The sequence below is a fragment of the Stegodyphus dumicola genome, chromosome 2 (genome assembly GCF_044657685.1).
Source record: "Stegodyphus dumicola isolate Sdum_Otavi_A_Nest chromosome 2, ASM4465768v1".
In the NCBI taxonomy this organism is placed as follows: domain Eukaryota; kingdom Metazoa; phylum Arthropoda; class Arachnida; order Araneae; family Eresidae; genus Stegodyphus; species Stegodyphus dumicola.
The window spans coordinates 279,219,092-279,241,568 of NC_140769.1; the positions used below are offsets into that span (position 1 = coordinate 279,219,092).

At 31.3% G+C, this 22,477-nt stretch overlaps 2 protein-coding genes across 4 annotated transcripts in view; one reads left to right on the forward strand and one right to left on the reverse strand.

The window, feature by feature from the left end:
* Positions 1-311: 311 nt before the first annotated feature.
* LOC146998983 (uncharacterized) lies at positions 312-6,041 on the reverse strand. Its single transcript, XM_085812210.1, has 3 exons — positions 5,422-6,041; positions 4,503-4,679; positions 312-3,174 (listed from the first exon to the last, which is right to left on the reverse strand). Exons 1-3 carry the CDS (start codon positions 5,572-5,574, stop codon positions 646-648), a joined length of 2,859 nt encoding a protein of 952 aa, XP_085668336.1. The 5' UTR covers positions 5,575-6,041; the 3' UTR covers positions 312-645.
* A 680-nt stretch (positions 6,042-6,721) lies between these two features.
* Positions 6,722-22,477, forward strand: part of mldr (mitochondrial ribonuclease P catalytic subunit) — a 54,978-nt gene continuing 39,222 nt past the window's right edge. The window contains exons 1-2 of one of the 3 annotated variants that reach the window (XM_035363289.2): positions 6,722-7,017; positions 20,866-21,860. In XM_035363289.2, the coding sequence (XP_035219180.1) occupies positions 6,994-7,017; positions 20,866-21,860 (1,019 nt within the window). In that variant the 5' untranslated portion in view covers positions 6,722-6,993. Of the gene's footprint in view, positions 7,153-8,156; positions 8,294-20,865; positions 21,861-22,477 lie in introns of those variants that run through there. The other 2 variants (XM_035363291.2, XM_035363290.2) reach the window with 2 other exon arrangements.

Here is a 22,477-nt window from a genome sequence, read left to right on the forward strand (position 1 = left end):
TTTCTTCTTACAGTGTAAAATTAATGTAATAAACATGTCTGCTTCAATTAAAATAATATTAAAAAATTGCAAGATACTGATTTCAAAATCTAAACAATAGTAATATTAATTGGCAAAGTATTTTATCTTCAAAAATCAATATTTGTCTAGTTTACAATAAATACACCTATTTTGCACAAAATGATATTATATAAGAGACTTAACAACTTTAGCACTTTACTGTCATAATTAGTTAACTATTACAAATGCTTTTTTGTGTGTGTGTGTGCATGCATTTTGAAAGAGTTGGTAAAGATTTCACAACACAAATAGAAAAAGCACTATTTTTTTTATTTAACATACTATCTACATTCTGCAAAAAATATTCATTTAAATAAAATGAATTACAAGTCTGAAGATAATAAGAAACAATAGATTAGTGTCACTATCTTATTTTATAAAGTTTACTAACTTATAAACATAGTATATGTCATTTCTGCTGTATGCATAAATTATTTTTTTAATGTTTTCAATTTCCGTTGCTTGTTTAAATTGTTACTTAAAAGATTATCATTCAACTTTTTGCAGTAATTATTTAGAAAAATATTCGTTGATGCTTGTATGATGTTTTTCAAAATAATTTGAGGGTCATGAAGTTTAGGACAGTCATTCAACTCTAAAAAAAAAATTTTCATGAAGTAAATTTAGAGTAATTTTACACACTGTAACTCGTGGATTTGCCGAAAATAAAAATTTTTGCTCATATTCATCTGAAATAAGTTTCTTAACAACAATAAAATTGTATATAACAGCATGTAAAATATCAGGATGAGGATACATAAGACCTCTATCAAAAACCTTAATCCATGAATGAATATTTTCATCGTTTTCTAAAGCTAACTCCTTATCAATAGTAATATTGGATTTACATACATCACATTTTAACTTTTTTAGCATACTATAACAGCAATATCCAGCTATATAAGTCAAAATAGGTACATCCAATTTTATGTCGTGTATATCACTATCTTCAACTGTTATTTCATCTATGAATGTTTGTACATCAGTGTCATCAAAAGTTTGTTCTTCGGTGCCTTTAAAATCAGATACATGAAGAGGAATATTTCCAAATTTTGAAGAATTTATTAGGGTTGGTAATGTACTCTGAAGTCTTAATTTACCCTCTATTTCATAAACCTGTCTGATAGAAATATTATGGTGAGCTCCAGCCAGTTGCCTGTACTTACCAAATCTAGCCTCTAACATATCTGTTTGTATTTTTCCAAGTAAAAGGTATTTAAAACCCAACTCATTTATACAATACCTTGATATCTCAATTAAAGCATAGGTTGTATGGTATACTGCAAAGTGAGTTTCTTTGGTTAGGCAACCAGAGGTTAAATTCAAATTTTTCCAACTATCTAGCCAATTCAAAAAGTTATTCATAAAAACATATTTTTCATCATTTTCTGCCATAGTGAAAGGTGTTTCAAATACATTATTTTTATGAACCCCTTTAAAAATAGATTTCACATTTACAATTGACCACCATGTGTTTATTATTTTAATAAAGTTTCCAGTTTCTTGGAAATTTATTATTTCTTTCTGCTGCCCAAAAGAAAATAATGCTTCAACAACATTATCATTAAAAATCTGCAATGCAAGCTTTACACTTTGTTTTTCTAAGTTAGTTGGATATAGAGCTTTTATTGTCAGACCATAAGAATACTTTAATAACTTACCAGTTTCAGATTCATGTAATTTTTTAATACAAGAAAAAGATGCAGTTTCAATATGTGAAGCATCATCAAAACTTGGGAAAAACATACTCTGATTATTATTTTTTTGATTTATCCAGTTATTTCTAATGCATTTTAAAATATGCACTGTATCAATAATAAAAAACATTGGCCTAGATTTGTCAACAGGGTTTTGATAAACAATACTAACTTTAGGTGGTTCTGAAAACAGAGACATAGCCTTTTTATTAATCGAATCATTGTCAGTGACAATAGCAATAATTTTAAACCCAATATTTTCTAATCCCACAAAAATTTTTTTAATATAAATATACAAATTATCCGCACTAAGTGTTTTCACCGGCAAAATATGTACAACATCCTTATAAACAGATAATAGGCTGCGAATCATGAAAACATATGCACTAGATGCAGCATTTTTGCAATTATATGCCATTCCACACAAATTACTACCTTTATAATCAAATGCTTGATTTAGATGAATTTCATCAATCATTAAAATAACAAGCAGATCTTTTTCTGATTGTTCTTGAAATTTAAATTTTATGTAGCTTAGGAACTTTTGGTGGTATTGTTCATTTATTGGATACATATTAAAATCTGAAAAAGTTTTCTGAATGGTCCGTGGATGAGGCATAATAATATTTTCTGAATTTCGAATAAAATTATATGCATGTGGTGAAATTGTGTGAAGTAAAGTGGAAAATATTAGAAAGTCTGCAGAATACCTATATTGTTGTTTTTCTGAATTCAAGTTTGATAGTTGCTCAAGGAGAAAATTTATTTCATTGTTTTTATGTGGAATTTTCTCTTTTAAAATTGTCATTAATTCATTTACAATTTGTAAATAATTTTGAATACTGTCTTCAGATGAATCATTTGAGGCAAATAGGTCTAATTTCTCTAAAATACTTAAAAGATCTTTAAGGTTGTTAATTTTTGATGGGATTACATATTGCTTCAGTGATTTAATAGGTATATTTCTAATTGCTACAGATATATTCAAATTACAATCAATAAATAATGATTTTAGAATTCTTGGATGATTGTCATTAGAAATATTAAGAATCATAGTATGTATAGGCCTGTGTATAACTATCCAGTTATCTGGTAAATTCACAGTATTAAAACAAATTTTTAGTTCATCTAAATTATAAAACATTTGTTTTCGTTCATACTCTTCCTTTTCAGCTAAGCTACAGGCTAAGGCTTTTTCGAGTGCATCTTGTTCTCTTTTGAGTCTTTTATGCTCTGGTGATTCCCTTGATGAAACACTGGAACTAAGATGACTCGGACCATCAGGAAACAGACTTGGAATTGCACCATTCTTTAAACGAGGATATGAAATTGGTATAATGATCTTCTTTCCAGTTTTCTCATCAAAGAATTCAGTTTGCCTCAGAACATCCTCTTGCTTGAAGTGAAGTTCACACACCTTTTAATATGAAAAAGAACAAATAAATAAACATGCATCAAAAGGTTAAACAATTATAAAATCGTAAGCATTCGCCATCCTTTAAATACATGCATAGTCTAATAAGGGTTTTATTGTATTTTTATTTAATCATGGCAAAGCACTCAAGAGCTATCTGCTTAAGGGAAGGGTTACCGTTGTGGAAAACGTTCATCATTTAATTTCTTTAAAAATAATACAGGGCGATAATGTTTGGATGGTAACAATTTGAAGAGATGCAGCCATTTAGAGTGAATAATGCAAAATCTTAAAACAAAACTATTAACTCTTTTGGGCTAAAAAGAGCCATGGATGCTGTCATAAAGTTTTGAAAAGTGCAAATAATTAGCACATGTTTGTTGTCATATGTCAAATGCATATAATATAAGTAATATTTAATTGATACATCCTCAGGTAACATACAATTGCTCATGTAATATATAATTGCTACATCCTAAATATTTTTCTTCAGTTATTTGAAAACAACACTTGGTTATGGAATTACATTCAAAATGGTGATAATACAGTTATAAAAAGAATAAGATTAACCATCAGTTGATGGATAAGGATAAGATTAACCACATTCATTCGTACCATTCAAATATAAAGTTACTGGCTCTTTTTCTAAACATTTTTACAAATGATATGTTCACAACCAGAAGTACAAATTTACTTGTGTGCCTATGAATGTTTATATTTAAGAGCATAAAACATCATTAGTCATTAAAAAAATTCATTTTTCTTGAATTATTGAAAACAAGTATAAGTGCTAAAATATGATACACAAAGAAAAAAACAAGAATTTGTATATTTAACAGTTTATTTGCAGTAATTAAATATTTTAGGCTATTCTTATGTAATTTTGGAGTGAAATATTCACATTCATCAATAGTGTTTGACATTATATTACTGTGAAAGGCTCACTTGATTGCTTATTTTCCATATAATTTTATTAACTTTTTTCAAAAATTTTAAAAGTTATATAACTTATCAATACAATGAAACATTTTCATATTCCACTGCAACAAGTATAAATAAACAAAAACCCTTATATAAGTGTTTTTAGATAAGAAATTAATGTAAATTTCAAGCCCACAAGAACTTACTGTCAGTAGCAAGTGAACCACTGTAACAAGGTGTTATTGGCATAAGAAACTCATACTTTTATAGATGTGTGTGTGCATGAAACAATTTAATAGGCTAATTAGGATTTATGCTAACATATAGTGAAAACTAGTAAGCTTACAATCTTAGGCAATATTAGGCAACATATTTTTTTATGAAAAACCATAAAAATAAAAAACACATACATTACAAAAATTGGATGTAACTGAACGGTGCTTTGGTAAACCAATGCCTTTTAGACGCTGTGGGGTCAACAGTTGTGGGGGATTAGGCACAGTGAAAAGAGTTGGCACAGCATTGGGCTTGAGTTTTTTACGCCCATCTTGCCTAGAGCATTCAAATTGATTTTCTTCAAAATGTACCTGCATATTTAACAAAAGCATGCATGAAATTTAACACTAAAATCAAAAGCACTAGTATTAAATTACAGTTACATATATTATAATTTAAGAATGTAATTTTCTGATAAATTTAAATTTTTTTATGAAAATAGAACAAAATTTTTAAAAAGTAATCATGTTTGTAAAACTACTTAAAACATATTTCCTGCTCACACACTAAAAATAAATTTAAAGTACCTATAGTTAAAAATACAACATTAAGATTTACTACTACAATATTTAAATTGTTATTTAACTTCTTAAAAATGTCTAAAAATACAGAATATATTTATCTTACTATAAAGAAAAAACAAAATAATTTATTATTTGGATCATACCATCCAGTTTTTAACATTGGCGCCAACTATCCGATTTGGCGACAATACATCAGAATCAAAACATAGAATGCTACTTTAAATCACCAATCGTACAGTAAAATTAAAGAAAAGAAAAAGGCACATCACATTTCTAACTGAGCACAAAGTTTACATGAAATGTATGATACAAATTTTACAAACGGTATAAACTTTTCACGATAACAAAAGAAACAACATGAAACAACGATATTTTACTGCACAAACACATACACATTCCGCAGTTGATTTTGTACTTATAAAATCAATTGATCGTCAATAAGTGACAGTTAAATGAAAATAAATATTTTAAAGTACCAAGAAGAGTAATTTTTCTAACATTCTATGGAAAAATACGAAGCTGAACTTACCTCACAAAGATATGCTCCTGGGCCCGGGATCCATTGATCTCGACGAGAATTAACTATCCATTTTCTTCGTCTTTCTTCATTTCTAGGGAAACGAAACATCCTAAAGTTATTTTTAGACTGATTCGCACAATTTGGTGCAGCACAACCACCCATTTTTCTGAAAATTAGGTCGAAATCGATCCACAAATATGTCAAGAAATCAGTGCTAATCCAATAGCGAATACCAAGAAGTTAGCTTCAAAATGGATGATGATTCAGCTCCCCTTTATAGTAGCCTTAGTACGAGGGCTATCCAGAAAGTAGATTACGTTTTGGAATAAAAAAATAAACAAAGTATAGGAAACAAATTTTATTATATACAGATGAAAGCCACACTCAAATACTACTTTTCTACATAGTCACCATACAAATTAAGGCATTTATCGTAGCGATGTACGAGCTTGGAAATTCCTTCGTCGAAAAATTCGGCCGCCTGCGCCTTCAACCACTTCGTTACCTCTTCTTGCAGCTGTGCGTCGTCATCAAAACGCATTGATTGCAATTTCGTTTCACAGTTCACATGTTTCACCCATGTTTCGTCACCAGTAACGATGCGATCGAGTAAAGAGTCACCATCCTTATGGTAAGCGTCCAAAAAGTTCAACGCTGCAGCCATTCGCTGATTTTTGTGGTCCTCTGTCAAGATTTTTGGAATCCATCTTGCACAAAACTTGTGGTAACCAAGCTTTTCGCTGATGATTTCGTGCAACAAACTTCGCGAAATTTGTGGAAAACTCAAAGAAAGTTCCGTTATTGTGAAATTTCGATTTTCACGGACTTTAGCATCGACTTTTTCGAGAAGTTCGGCGGTCACTATGCTGGGTCTCCCACTTCGATCTTCGTCGTGAACATTGGTTCGGCCATTTTGAAATCTTATGACCCACTGACGCACTCCACCTTCAGTGATAATGTTGTCCCCATACACTTCACGAAGCTGCCGATAGATTTCTATCGGTTTACAGTTTTTTGCAGTCAGAAACCTTATTACTGAGCGCACCTCGCGGGATTTTCAATTAACGCAGACATTTCAAACCGTCACAGTATCTGAACGGAGCACAGCACGAACCTCTCACTAGTACGGCTAGATGCATACTGAGCTGCGCAACGCTCTGACCCCAAGATGGCCGCGCTAGCCCCGCCCCTAGCGGACACAGACGGAAACATAATCTACTTCCTGGATGGCCCTCGTATATAGGAGGTACTGGTGAGACTCAGCTAATGACGTCACAATGTAGTCTCGCATTTACACTATATGCACTTTCTATTTTCTCTTAAAAATAACAATAATAAATTGTTTATTATTGTAAATTAATATCAAATTCTTTACTTTTAATTTACATTTATAACATTTAAGCTTAGGCGTTACTGATAATAAGTATAATAAATTGTTTATAACCATGATACAGTGAGCGAATTCTACCAATAGGGCTTACAGCGAGTACGTTTTAGGAATATGCTTCCGTGGTAGTAGCGCAAGATCTGAAGACTGGAATTCTCAGCAGGCAAAAGATTTCAAATAGTGCAAACTTCAAAATGTGCCCTTCTTTCTATTTAATCGTAATATAATTTATTTTTCTATTTCTTAATCAGCATGGTATTACTGATATTCATTCCTGAGCCTATTAGTATATATTTTTCAAATAATTTACCGTGTACATAATATTGCTGCTGGATATATTTTGTAGGAGAAAGGTAAAATTTTGAAATTCTGTCTTCTCATGTTCTGTTAGAAACAAGAGAGAAATCTAAATAGGTAGTCTCTAATAATTAAATAAATATTTGTAATTGAAGTATAAAAATTTTGCTAATTGAACAACTAGGTGTTCCTGAAGTTTTCGTAGCCTGTCTCCACGAGAACTACGAACATACCATTTTGTATGTTCAGCTTCATTCCATCTTGTATCTTGTGTGAAACAGTGTTGCTTAATATTTGGATCCCATGGCCAATTCCAAATTTTTATTGTATTTATATGATCATCCAAAAGAGTTGCTTGAATGGTGTATGAGTGTAGGATTAATTGCAGATAAGTATGAATGTCCAACATGTGGGAATGAAATGAGATTGTGTGAAAGGAAGGATATTACAGATCAGTTTGAATGGCGGTGCAAGAAATCTGGTGAAAATGGACATTTTGTGAAACGGAGTGTAAGGAAGGGTACCTGGTTTGCTGAAAGTCGTTTGAGTATGGGTCATATTTTATTAATTTCTTACTACTGGGTGAATCGATTGCCAGTTGACTACTGGATTTCCGATTTAGAAATTAGCAGTAGTACTGCAGCCGATTGGAATTGTTTTTGTAGAGAAGTGTGCGTGGAATTTTGCGAGAATGATATGAGTATGCTTGGTGGTACGGATGTCATTGTTGAAATTATTGAAAGTAAGTTTGGCAAACGCAAGTATCAGAGAGGTAGGAGAGTGGAAGGAAAATGGGTGTTTGGTGGGATTGAAAGGGAAAGTAATAAGTATTTTTTCAAGGTTGTGCCAGATAGAAGTAAAGAATGCTTATTAAGTTTCATTAAGCAGTATATTTTACCTGGTACAATAATAATATCTGATTGCTGGAAATCATATGCCTGTTTGGAGGATGAAGGTTTTCAGTATCTTGCTATTAACCATAAGTATCATTTCAAAGATCCTCAAACAGGCGCACATAAGAATACGATTGAGGGCACATGGGGTGCTATTTTTAAGAATTATGATAAGCAGAATTTTGCTTTTTATTTAGCAGAGCATGTATGGCGGAAAAATTCGCAGAAAAAATCATTCAGTGATTTTGTTGAATCCATAAAAAAAGTTTATCCGCCATACACTCAAGATTCTGAAGAAGATTAGGTAAGTTAGTATTTTTAATCATTTGAAGAGATTATTTTTATGCATTGTTCTAAATATAAGCAATAAATAAATTAATATGCTATTATAAGAAAATTTTTGGTACTTTTCCGTTTGGCCGGCGCAAATCTCGCCAAGCAGACTTTATTGGCGACAACATACAGTATACACATAAAAAATATTAAAAAAATGTTTGTTCTAAGAATTTTTTATTTTGAAGGCATAAACATTTTAATATCGCTTAAAATTTTATAAAAAGCCAATAAATAAAGCTAATAAATTTGTAAAAAGACATTAATTTAAAAATTTACTATGGTTCAACATCCTGATTCGCCGGTTCATATCACGTGACCCCAAGTCATCTCACGTAAACTACTCTACAAAAATCTAATGCTCTCGGTAATTATCTACATTAATTTCAAGTTAAATCTTAATTTGGAACACAAGTTTAAATGCAAGAAATATTTCAATTCGTAAGAATAGCTACTCAGAAATTATGTAAAACTGCAGTGCTTTACCTCGCTAATGCATTCTCATTAGAATTGATGAATTTAACCCTTGACTTTACCTTTTCTATATTTTCGGCTTTGGGTAAGCGCTGTGATTGCATCCTAATTGACTTAATTACCGAAAATGGTGTTAGACATAAAACTGAACTATCTGATAAAAATTCTATGTAATTATACGCCAGTATTGAAAGAAACAATCACTCTGATAAGAAAAGGCTGCAACTAGTTTTGAAAATGAGGCGTAAAAGGTTACCAAAGAGGATATTCCGTTTGGCATCGGTTGTACCATTATTGGCGACTTTATCGCTTGCGCCGGCAAAACGGAAAAGTACCAAATTTTTATTAGCAATAAATTAGTTTAAAGTAACTAAGATTTTAAGCTAATTTATTAATTTAATGTATGTGTTTATTTATATTTTAACTAGTGTTTTTCAATTTATTTATATTTTAACTAAATGATAGTGATTTTGTGCATTATGCGTTTGTAGCATTTTGGAATACATTTCAGTAGAAGTAAACCTGCATGGAAATAAGTTAAATATTTGACACTAAGTATTTGCAACCATTTTTAATGTTTGCCTTATAAACTCGCAGGTGACTTTCGTAATGGATAATTTAGAGGGAAACGTTCTTGCATATTTTATTTATTTTATACGTGCAAATGTTCATCCTTGGAAAGGATATATACAAGCTAAACATATAAAAGCTTGCATAGTATACATACTTTTTAGCGATCAGGTAATTTCATATGTCCTTTCTATCGACTTCAAAGATTCACAAAATTTTATGGCATTTAAAATGCATGACAATTTTCTGAATCTTTAAACCCGGTAAAAAGAACATATATGAAATTACCTTATGGTGAAAAAGTATATACCCTTTCCAAATATGAACATTTCCACGTATAAAATAAATAAAATATCTAAAAACTTTTACCTCTAAATTATCTATTATATTATAAACGTCACCAACGAGTTCATACCGCAAACATTACAAATACTTAGTGTCAAATATTTAAATTATTTCCATGCACATTTACTTCAACTAAAACGTATACCAAATTCCTACAAACATAAAATTCACAAAATAACTATCATTTAATTAAAATGTCACTAAACCATGTACACGTTGACTTATTTTTACGTAAAAAAAATCCCAGAATTGCACAAAAATGGCATTGCGCACACTATATCCATGTACACTGCTTTTTTCTGATAAATTAGAAAAATTTCACGAAAATGCATGAAAATACTCAACGTATACTACTCATATTCCAAAATACTACAAACATATAACTCACAAAATCACAATCATTAAATTAAAATATAATTAAATTAAAAAACACTACTTAAAATATAAATAAGCACATACATTAAATTAATAAAAATTAAATTACAATCCTAATTACTTTAAACTAAATCATTGCTAATAACAATTTTCAAATAATACCATTTTAATTTATTTACTCCTTACATTTAGAACAATGCATAAAAATAATATCCTCAAATGATTAAAAATACTAACTTACCTAATCTTCATTATGTCGCTGCAGTACTACTGCTAATTTCTAAATCCTAAATCCTAAATCCAGTAGTCAACTGGAAGTCTATTCACCAAGTAATAAGAAATTAATAAAATTTCACCTATACTCAAACTACTTTCAGCAAACCACATACCCTTCCTTACACTCCTTTTCACAAAATGTCCATTTTCACCATATTTCTCGCACCACCATTTAAACTTGTAATATCCTTCCTTTCACACAATCTCAACTTATTATTATTATCAGATAAACGCATTAAAAATTTAGAATTCGCTTTACATAGCGCCATGCAATCCGAAAATTAATCAACACTATTTCACACAACACACAATCAAGCTTTTCCAAATTAACCCCCTTTTCCGATTAAAGGAACTATAATTTGTCCATTAATGTCAGGTTTCACATAACACAGAATATAGCTAAATACGAAATTTCCAGATTTCCTCCCTTTTCCGATTAAACAACTGTAATTCGTCCATTAATGTCACATGACATATCTCATGATCTCCTCTCATTTCCCTTACACAAAATAATGCGTAATCGGAACTGAGTGCTTCTCACATTATTACCAAAGTCCTAGGTAGTAAGTAACCTTTATCGCCTCCAAAATGTCGCCAAACTACCAGTTACTATATTCCAAAGATCAGCCCACTTTTGTTCCATAAAAGTTGTAGCATAACTGTAATTCGGCTAGCAGATTGTTGGAAAAAATGCTGAGTTAAAAAAAAAAAAAAAATGCCTTTACTTCCTGAAAACAAAATGGCGTCAAAAAAAAAAAAAAAGAGAGAACTAGCAGGTTGCTGTAGCAGGGTTGGTTGCCAAAAAATCGCCAAGTTACCATAATCCGAAGATTCACCACAAAACACTTTTCTACTTTTTGCATGTTACAAATAAAAACATATGCAATTAATGTATTAAATAAAACACCTTACTTTTAATAATAAATTACAAATTTTGCTCATTTCATCCTTAATTTCTTTACTTTCTATTCTAATCAATATATCTTGAATGGCATGAGCATTAACCCTTTGAAGGGCACTGGTATATAATGTATACCCGTTTGTCAATTTTTTGACCTCAGAAAAAAGTTATAATTTCTCTACACCAAAAGCTATAATCGTAAGTTTGTAATGTTTCCTTTCGATTCTAAATGGCAGCACCACCCTATGAATGCTCAACATTTTGCAGTTATGAAATTAATATACCTCGTTCCAAGGTATCATGTTTGAAGATTGATAAATTGTATTGAAGGGAAAGAAAAAAAATTCAAAATCTGTAAATATATGACGTACACATGCTGAACCTTTTATATTTACTGCATTTCAATCAAAACCGATAATTAAAAGAAGATTATGTATGCGTTTTTAATACCGGTATATAATATATACCAGCGTCCCTACTGAGGTATCTTGCCAATAGATGGCAGCACCAGGCTTCTTCTCTACTGCGACAGATTATAGCATTTCTTTACATTATAACAGTTTATGATGTAACAATTTGTTTATGATTAATTTACAAGTTGTTTAGGATTCAGTATTATGTTCATGAAGGGACGGGGAGTTTACTGACCCTGCACTAGGACTGAATACAAGTACAGTCAAAAGTCGTTAATCCGGACTCGTCGGGACTTCGGCGATTCCAAATTATCGATTTTTCCGGATTATAGATCATCAGTTTAAATCTGGTAAGATGACATGCAGAAATTACAAAATTAAAAATATGAAACCGTAATTTATGAAATAAAGAACAATTATGATCTAAAGGGTATCAAAATTTACAAAAAAAAGCTTAATATTTATTTACTTTATTAAACATTTCTTTCAATGTAAGTTGTTTAAGTTGCTTCGTTTCATGTGATAATACTTTCGGTTAATCTTTGGATTATGGTAACTTGGTGAAAATTTGGCGACCAACTCTGCTACAGCAACCCTCTATTTTTTTTTTCGCCGCCAAAGACATGTTTCTTTTCTTTTTATTTACTCAACACTTTTTCCAACAATCTGCTAGCTGAATTACACTTATGCTAGAAATTTTATGGAACAAAACTGCTTAATCATGACAAATATTAACTGCAAAATTGGGAAAAAGTGCAAAATCACAAACTCCTTGCCGCGTTTTTCAGAATTGCACATACACAGTAACCATGTACACGTCGACTTATTTTTACTTAAAAAAACATTCCAGAATTGCACAAAAATGGCATTGCACACACTCTTGACTTTATCCATCTACACTGCTATTTTCTCATAAATTACAAAATCTTGCATGAAAATGCAGGAAAATTTTGTGAATCTTCAAACTCGGTAAAAAGCACATATATGAAATTACCTGATCGCGAAAAAATATATACCCTTTCCAAGGATGAACATTTCCACGTATAAAATAAATAAAATATCCAAAAACTTTTACCTCTAAATTATCTATTATAAACGTCACCAACGAATTTATAAGACAAACAATAAAAATGGTTGCAAATACTTAGTGTCAAATATTTAAATTATTTCCATGCACGTTTACTTCCACATAATTTCTTGTTTAGTTACAAAGTTCCGCTGTTCAAGTCCTATAATTGCTTTAAATCATATCAAAGACGGAGTACATGACATGAAATACTACATTTAGTAAGGAATTTTAAGCCAAATAAAATAAAAACATCTGCTGTGAAGATAAGGATAGTGCTGAAAGATGAACTTTGAATTCATTACGCGCCACGTCATTCCCCCCCCTCCCCCCGCCGCAGAGCAGCATGAAATTGATAAACAGATTTCGGATTTCAAAACATACTTTCGCTTTATAAATCCTTTACATATTAGTAAATATATATCGGAAATTCTATTTGACATAATTGAAAGTTCAAGCTTACTTTTATAAAATTGCTCTAACAGTCTGCAAAAAATAATAAGCCGGATCCAATTCAAAGATTAAGGAACAACGCAATCTGCAACATTAACTGAATTAGATAATTTTAGCTTAGCTTATACCATCAGTTATACATTAAACGCGCATGCGCACATACATATTTGCAGCCGTAAAGGTCTTATGCGCACGCGGGATTATGGGTGTCCGAATTAACAACTTTTGACTGTATATTTGTTTCTTTTTTTACTCTGCGTGAGTTTCGGATTTAAAAGCATGCTTTTATTCTTATCGCCTTTGTTAATTTCAGATGAAAGACTAAGGAACGCAAGAGAAATTTAGGGTTAGATAGTTTTTGAAATAAATTTCACAGTTTGTGAAATGAGGAAAAATATTTCTAAGGCCCGTTTTAGATGCTAGAATTTATCCAAAAGTTGAAAAAGAGCCCCTAGGAGGCCAAAAGGGTTGAAAACCGGAATAAGAGCTTTCAGGTGTATAAAATAATAAAGTTGTTCAATGGCATTTCTTCCTGAACAAAAAGATAAATTACAACCTATATTTACAAAAAATAAAAAAGGGTCCCTTACGGTCCTCGATAATCTAAAGTGTGTGTGAATGGGGAAGCGATTCTTCGTATCATAGCCTGAACCATGGTTTATTTACATATTACTTCAAAAATGACTTAAAAACTGCAACATACTTTCTCATCCGAGTCCTAGCATTTCATTTTTTAATTTAAAAATTTTTTGGCTGTTATATTTCCTTGTAATATTATACTGGTTTAGTTACAGCATGATATGATTTACACATGCAGTGTCATATTTACTAATTTTTTTTATAAAATAATAATACTGAATTTAAATCAAGTTTAAAAGCTTTTTACCCATATTTTACATAAGTATGTTCCGCCGGGTTGCATAATCAAAGTGCATTAAAACATAAATTTTAAATTTCTACCAAAATTTAAAAAATGTGTGTCTTCAGACTTGCATAACTACACTGGTGTGCAAAAATTAAGGACGAGACGGTTTTTTCAATATAAACTTTGTACAAAAGCTTTCCAAATCAACACATTTAATACCGTAAGATCCCCAATACGTAAGGACATGAGAAATGTAAGCAACACTTACTAAAGAGAAATCAGAGGGATAAAAAGAAGCTTTATTGAAAAAGTAGCATGAAGCGCAATGCGACTGAAGGCCGAAACATCCCTGTGATGGGTGTCCAGAAAGAAACATCCGGTCTTTAATAGGGGATATGATCTCCCCTGACTGCTAGGCAGGTTTCACAGCGTCTGCCCATGCTGAGAATGAGGGTGTCATTGAGTTGTTGAGGCATTGCTGCCCATTCGTCTAGCAGCACCAATCGAAGCTCCGGAATCGTTACTGGTGGTAAGGTACGAGCTGCCAAGCGTCTGCCTAGAAGATCCCACACATGCTCGATGGGATTGAGATCCAGAGATCGTGCCGGCCAATCCATACGTTCAATATCCTCACTCTCTAAGAGCTGTTCGGCAGCTACTGTGCAATGACATGGTGCATTGTCGTCCATAAAAAGGAACTGCGGACCTATAGTGCCTCTAAAAAGACGCACATATGGAAGAAGAATGTCGTTACAATAACGGGTCCCGTTGACTGAACCTGCGTCGAAGATGTGAAGATCTGTACGACTACCAAGCATGATGCCTCCCCAAACGAGAACACCGCCACCTCCATACCTGTCCCTTTCAATGATGTTTGAGGGATGATTGCGGCTTCCCCGCTCACTCTAGATGAGTATGCGATGAGAATTGCTACTCAGACTGAATCTGCTCTCATCTGTAAAGAGTACTCGTTCCCATTCATTGACTCTCCAATTCCAGTGTTCCCGGCACCATAGAGAACGCCTTCTCCCATGGGCAGGCGTTAGAGGTACACACCGTACAGGGCGTCGTGCAAACAGACCACCACCATCCATATGTCGTCTAACAGATTGATTATTCGCCATTTCTCACTGAGGCAGCAACTCGGTGTGATTTTAACTGCTATACGGCGTGCAATCTCTTTGCCAGAAATACTGATCTTACACCGACAACATGCTTTATACTACTTAGACACTCCTCCATTACGTCTACCTGCATATCTGCGCATGTGCTACCGTATATCACCTTACTTAATCTCCTGATTGGTCTTTCTGTCCGCTCTGCCTCTTCGTTCAGCTGATATGCTAATTTTTCGACTTCGTCCTTAATTTTTGCACACCAGTGTATATTCAAGCACCCATCTCTACAGATGCATATCAAAAGTAAGCAAAATTAATTTGAAAATCAAAAATTAACAATTGGAACCTACCTGGAAAAAAAATGTCTTAGAGGGGCGCCGGTATAAAATATATACCAGCTCTCAAAATTTAGGATTTCACTCTAGATTTTTTTAAAGTCTCAATTTTGTGTTTTTTAGGGTCCATAAGTTATAGTTCATGCTAAATTTTACCACAATTTAAATTATTTTATATACCGCCCCTCAAAGTGTTAATGTTTCCAAAGATACTACTGGCTTAATAGCAAAATCTATTTGAAATGTATCTGACTTGCGAAAATGTTTCATAACAGCAAACTGAAAGGATGTTAATTATAACAAATTTATGAGGCAAAAGATATATTAACCTAAAAAAAAAGAAATTTTTTTCAATACTGGATAAGAATAAAGAAAGGAATTTGCAAACTGTAAAAATTTTGCATTAAACTTAACATTGGTGCCAAAAATCTCCGCTACACATTCCAAACTAAGAAGTCAAAGAATTGGACAAACTTGGTATCCATGTATACATAGACTTATTTTCACTTAAAAAAACATCAGAGGATTGCACAAACTAGGCATTGCACACTCCTATGGCTTTGACCATGTACATTTCGATCTATTTGTACTTAAAAAGTAAACGAGCAGCCAACAAAAAATATATAATTTCAATAAACCACATTTTAAATCAAACAAATAACATAAAAAAGGAAATTTGTCTTCGGACTACACAGAGGAAATATCCACTGACCTTCTTTGTTAATTTACATGTCTTCAGTCAGACAAAATTTCTTAACAGCATCAAAAAATTTCCTAAATTTATCTGTATACTGGCATCGCCACATAAATTCATAAAAATAACAGTAAAAAATATCCTCCGTAGTTCTGGTATCCTTCGACATTCGAACATATGCATTTTCTTCCTGAAACAGGACACTTATAATGGCTCCTAAGTAACTTCATTTACACACCAGTCAATTAATACTTTTTTCCCTTTTGTGCCAAATCATACAGAAATTCAAATTAATCTGACCACATTCGGTCATTTTACCGTGTAAAACACAAAATAACCAACGTACTTCGTAACCAACACACAAAAGCCCTTACAAATCTTTTCCTACAATTCAAATTCACCACAATCACGCAACCAATTATATCATAATAGGGTTTCCATTACATTCAACTCCTCAAGTTAGCATAAATGAAATGAAACAACAAGTTAGCGATAATCCAAGGGGCACCCTTAAATCTACCCTAACCAAATATTCTTTATGTAATCCAAACTTGTTCTTTAACCGTTGAGTGATTTACAAAAAAAAAAAAAAAAAAAAAAAAAAGGTGTCATGAAATACGGTGCATGCACAATGATAAAAGATAGTTTAAAAAGCAAAACCTAGTAAAAAAATAAATTATATAAATATAAACCTAGTAAAAAAATAAATTATATAAATATTTTAAGTTTTGAAAGATTTTTGCTCATTAAAAATTTCTCTTATACATTATATACTCATCTAATGATAACTAATAAATCATATACTGAATTATAAAGTATCTAACAGCAGTAGATTTCTGCTTAATTTCTTGTGTTTTGTTCTTAATTGTATTCCAGATTAAATTACCTGTAAATTTTATCTTAGTTATTCTATTTGTAATTTTGTGAAAATTTTTTTCTTTCCACTCAAAGAATGTGTTGCTGGGAAACCTTAGTTTATATGCTGTTTTGGTAAAAATATATTTCAGGGTGCCCCTTGGCGATTGGCCAGCAAAGCACAATTTCAAAATGGCCATTACACAACACTAAAATAGCAAGTACAGTTCAAAGTCCCAGATCCGGTCTCGTCGGGAGTTCAGCGATTCGGATTTTGGGATTTTTCTGGATATTAGATCATTGGTTTAAATCTAGTCAAATGGCATGTAGAAATAATAAAATTAAAAATATAAAATCATGATTTATGAAATAATGAAGCATTTATGATCTAAAGGGTATCAAAATTAACAAAAAAATTTTTTTATTATTATTATTATTTTAGTAAACATTTTTTGCAAGTTGTTTGAGCTGCTTCGTTTTTTGTGATAATACTCTCTCTTTAATTCTGTACACAGACATAATTTTTTATTCAGTTAAAGAGTTATTAATTTGACCATGTACACATCGATCTATTTTTAGTTTTTATCTATTTTAATTTTGAAATGACACACTTTAGATTCATATATTATAAACAGCTACTATTTGTAGAATAGAAAGGAAAAGTAGCCCAATTGGTTAAAATTTACGTTTCCCCTTGGCGAATCGCCTCTTTTTTTACGCCAAAATCGGCACCTGGAAGGATCAGCACTAATTTCAAGATGGTGCTGATCCTTCCACCCGCTACACAAAATCAAAACAAGAAGTCAAATACTTACACAAACTCAGTGTCCATGTACACATCGACCTATTTTAACTTGAAAAAAAAAAATCAGAATTGCACAAACTAGGCATTATGAACTGCTTAATTTTGTCCATGTACACATTGACCTAATTTAACTTAAAAAAAAAAAAAAAAAAATATCAGAAAATTGCACAAATTAGGCATTCTACTCTCCCTTAACTTTGACCGTACACATCAATCTATTTTCACTTAAACAAAATTAGGAAGCTAAAACAAAGTTAAAACTATCATGTTAACCAGAAAAAATTCACTGCTGTCTTAACACACAGATACAAACAAATAACAAAAAATACATATTTCCTAACATAAAAATTAAACATCTTTTAACAAACATTAACACAGAGAGATGAATATATAAAAGAAATTTAAATTTTGTAACATACTTTTTCTTCACGCTTCCCATGTCCTCCATCCTCCACCTAAGTTATTCAATTAAATTTTTGGTTGGTTCAGTTCATTCGCTGTTAATCAACATTCATCCTCTTACCCACCTCAGACATACTCAAATGATGGTGCCCACAGCAAAATAACAACAAGTTCAAAATCCAAGACCATATCACGCACGTGAAAACAAACACAGGAACAGAAAACCAAACCATACAAAAGGGTTACTATTATAAAAAATGGCCAAAATCTAAATTTATCACACCATGTTTTGCGATATTCACAGAAATATCCCCTTTTTAATGACAAAAACTGGGGGGCAAAACAATTTTCGCCAACATTAGGGTTACCGCAAAACGCATTTCACATAGCCGGCTACGAACAACCAATACCATTTTGTGATTTTTTTCACACAGAAACCAAGGAACACTGTACAGTAAAGGTCAACCGCTCAAATGAAAAGGACTATTGCCAAATTAAAGTTAATAGTTTGCTTTTGTATTTTATATCTTACATGTATATATATATATGAGATAAAAAGTATGTAAATCAAAATTAACCCCAATAATTTCTCTTCTCTATTCTAAGAATCATAATTTTTCTGGACTGTGTCATTTCTAGATCATTCCATCTTGCATGGCGAGCATAACAGTGGTGACGTAATTAATTCGGAATATAAACTCGCAATTTCAAGAACTGAAACCTTTCCAAACTAAACCAAAACTTCCTCTTGGTGAGCCTGGCATATATTATTATGTATTAGATAATTGTGTACTTTCAGCTTCAGCTCTCCTGCAATCAAGATGCAACTTCGCTCCGTTTGCTTTGTCGTGCTACTACCTATGCCATTATCTAAAATGTGATACTCTTTAGATAATGGCATAGTTGGTAGCACGACAGGGGGTGATCATGTGTGATGAAAGATATATTTTGATAATTAATCAACCAATAAAACTTATATTCAATTCGGCTACACCTGTCTACAAATATTTCTAGTGTCATCTTTCTAGTTACACAGTAAAGACTCCCTAGGATGTAATGCAGAGAACCATTATCAATCTCTTATAGCTTACTCCAGGTCATCTTATTATATGTATGTGTGTGTCTAATAGTTATTAATAAAGTTTCATCCAGTTTCGATATGTCTATGTATACATTTTATCCAAAAAGTTTATAGTATGTTAACAAGAGGTTAGTTGAATTATATAGAAAACAAAAATATATAATTTACTGATATATAACTAAGCTAAATATGAATAAAATGTAGATCTAATAATTTATAAATTCCAAAATTAGTTTCAATGGAATTACCTATATCTTTCAGTTGGGTTTTTTTCACTGGCAAATCCTGCTTTAATAAGTGTATAAAATGCCACGTAATCATGGAACAAAAATATTTTAAACTCCTAAATTTTAAAGAAAAAATGTTAATTGTCAATATTTCTAAATATGTATCCTGAGAAGAATCTGAGCATTTTCAAGTTTGCTTTGGAGAAGTTGAATTGAATAAAAATTATTATTATATTATTTGATCCACTACAGTCAAAAGTCATTAATTCGGACACCCATAATCTGGAATGATCTATAATTCGAACCTCAAAGCTACAAACGTTCTGCGCATGCGTCGTGTTGACGCATGCACATAGGCGTTTACGTGTGCGCGTAAGACCTTTACGGCTGCGAATATGCTTGTGCACATGCTCATAAAACATTTACGCATGCGCGTTTAATGTATAACGGACGGTGTAAGCTAAGCTAAAATTATCTAATTCAGTTAATGTTGCAAATTGCGTTGTTCCCTAATCTTTGAATTGGATCCGGCTTATTTTTTGCAGACTGTTAGAGCAATTTTATAAAAGTAGGCTTAAACTTTCGATTATATCAAATAGAATTTCCGATATATATTTGTTAATATGTAAAGAATCTAAAGCGAAAGGCTTATAATTCCTTACCAAATGTAGTATTTCATCTGAACTCCGTCTTTGATATGATTTAAAACAAGTTCCTCATCATTATAATTCGCTTCCGATAGTGAAGAATATAACAGAGGTTATTGAAAACAAAAAAATTTCGAATGACAAATTAGTCGGTATTCCCGACACAGCAATTATAGGACTTGAACAGCGGAACTTTGTTACTAAACAAGAAATTATGTCTGTTTAATAGAATTAAAGAGAAAGTATTATCACATGAAACGAAGCAACTTAAACAACTTACATTGAAAGAAATGTTTAATAAAGTAAACATATAAATATTAAGCTTTTTCTTTTTGTAAATTTTGATACCCTTTAGATCATAATTGTTCTTTATTTCATAAATTACGGTTTCATGTTTTTAATTTTGTAATTTCTGCATGCCATCTTACAAGATTTAAACTGATGATCTGGAAAAATCAATATTCTGGAATCGCCGAAGTCCCGACGAGTCCGGATTAAAGACTTTTGACTGTAGTATTTTTATAAAACTTTTTTCTAAAAAGGATTATAGGCTCCTCAAATTTTTGTTTCATTTTATATTTTTTTTAGTTAATTACATATTTCATTTTAAATATTTTCATTAAAGTAATGACCTTTTACAGGTTTATGAATTGGAATACATTCACAAGGAACTGGAACACATTCAAAGTTTTAAAAATTTTTTCTACTCTAATGACAAAACAAGTTCTGTAAATATGTTAGCAATATTAAGAGCACAATATAATATTCTTTCCAAAAGAAGACAACTGTATAATATATTTGCTGTTATTTTAAAGAATAATAAGGAATTTAATTTTAAAGCATTATGGATAAAATCTGAATTTAGCAGTAAATACTTTCCTGCAATAAATGAAGGAGCTTTTTCTAGTCGCTATCATCCTGGATCAATTTTTGAAAGAGCTGAAGTAAAAATTAGAGAAATGTTATCTTCTAAAAACCCCTCAACAATTGAAGAATGGGAGGAAACAAAAGGTGATTTAATGATTGACATAAATATTATTACGGAATCAAATTTCAGTAGTATTGTAATGAACAGTATCTTATCACTGAATAAATTAGACATGGCTGATTCTTTTATGAAATATTTGAAGGCGGTTAAAATGACACCAAACTTTGTGACGTATTTAAAATATATGTCTGTTTGTAGCAGGCATGTGGAACATTGCCAAGAGGGTGTTATATATAAAACATTTCAGATGGTTAAGCCAGTTATTGATGCCTTACCTGTGCTTGACCAAAAGTCTGCAGAGCATCTTATTGATGGACTTTGTGCAACTGAACACTGGCGTCTGTCATTTGACTATCTGAAAAAACTACCTGAAAAGCCAACTTTGCATATTAAAAATTCTTTAGCATGTGGTGCTTTAAGAAATAATGACGAAGTATTTGCATGGGAAATTTTAACTAAATGGCTAAGAGCTGAAGAATCTCCAAGTGATATAGTTTTTAAACAGTCTTTATTATATGCTATAAAACTACAGAAAAGTGACCCAAGGCTTGCAAATCAATTTATTGTGAAATTGCTTCGATACATTGAAGAAAAAGAAGTTATCATTAAGGAAGAAGTAACTAAACTCATTGAAGTTTACTTTAAATGGTAAGATTAATGTTTAAAAAAAAATTTTTTTTATTGTTATTTTGAAATGCTATTGTGGCATATATCATTATGTTTTGCTGAATTATTTCCTTCTTGATTAATTTTGTTATGATATTCTTGAAAAGTTAATTTTAACTTTATGCCGCATGAATTGTCATTAGAAAATAAATAAGTGTATCTCTGCAATACTGTAGCTGCTTTTGTGTGTGTCTTTTGAAAAAGTAATAGTATATGTATATGTTTGAACTACATTTAATACTATATGAGCTTGTCTTTCCAAGCATGTAAGCCATTTTGTATGTATCGCTGTAAAAAGCATATTGCATAATATTGCAGTTTTAATTAAATTATCTCAAACTATTATAATATTTATGTTATTATCACAGTTCTTATAAATAATAATGTTTATTTTATCACAGAATTTGCTTGATTTTTAATTTCTGTATTTCCCTCTTCACCCAAATTAAAATGAATATTTAAAATAAAAGAGGAGATGAGGGCTGATTTTTGTATTTTAGTTTATTAATACTAAAAGCATATTTTATCTTTTTGTAAAGCACTAACGATATTTTTTTTCCTTAAAATTTCATGGGCTGCAAAGTTACTGTATGAAGTTT

Excerpts from the sequence above, each read along its gene's own strand:
- LOC146998983 (XM_085812210.1), bottom strand. The coding sequence starts at position 5,574 with ATGGGTGGTTGTGCTGCACCAAATTGTGCGAATCAGTCTAAAAATAAC. Across the intron at positions 4,680-5,421 it reads CAGGAGCATATCTTTGTGAG|GTACATTTTGAAGAAAATCA; the intron begins GTAAGTTCAGCT and ends TTAAATATGCAG. Across the intron at positions 3,175-4,502 it reads TTACATCCAATTTTTGTAAT|GTGTGTGAACTTCACTTCAA; the intron begins GTATGTGTTTTT and ends TCATATTAAAAG.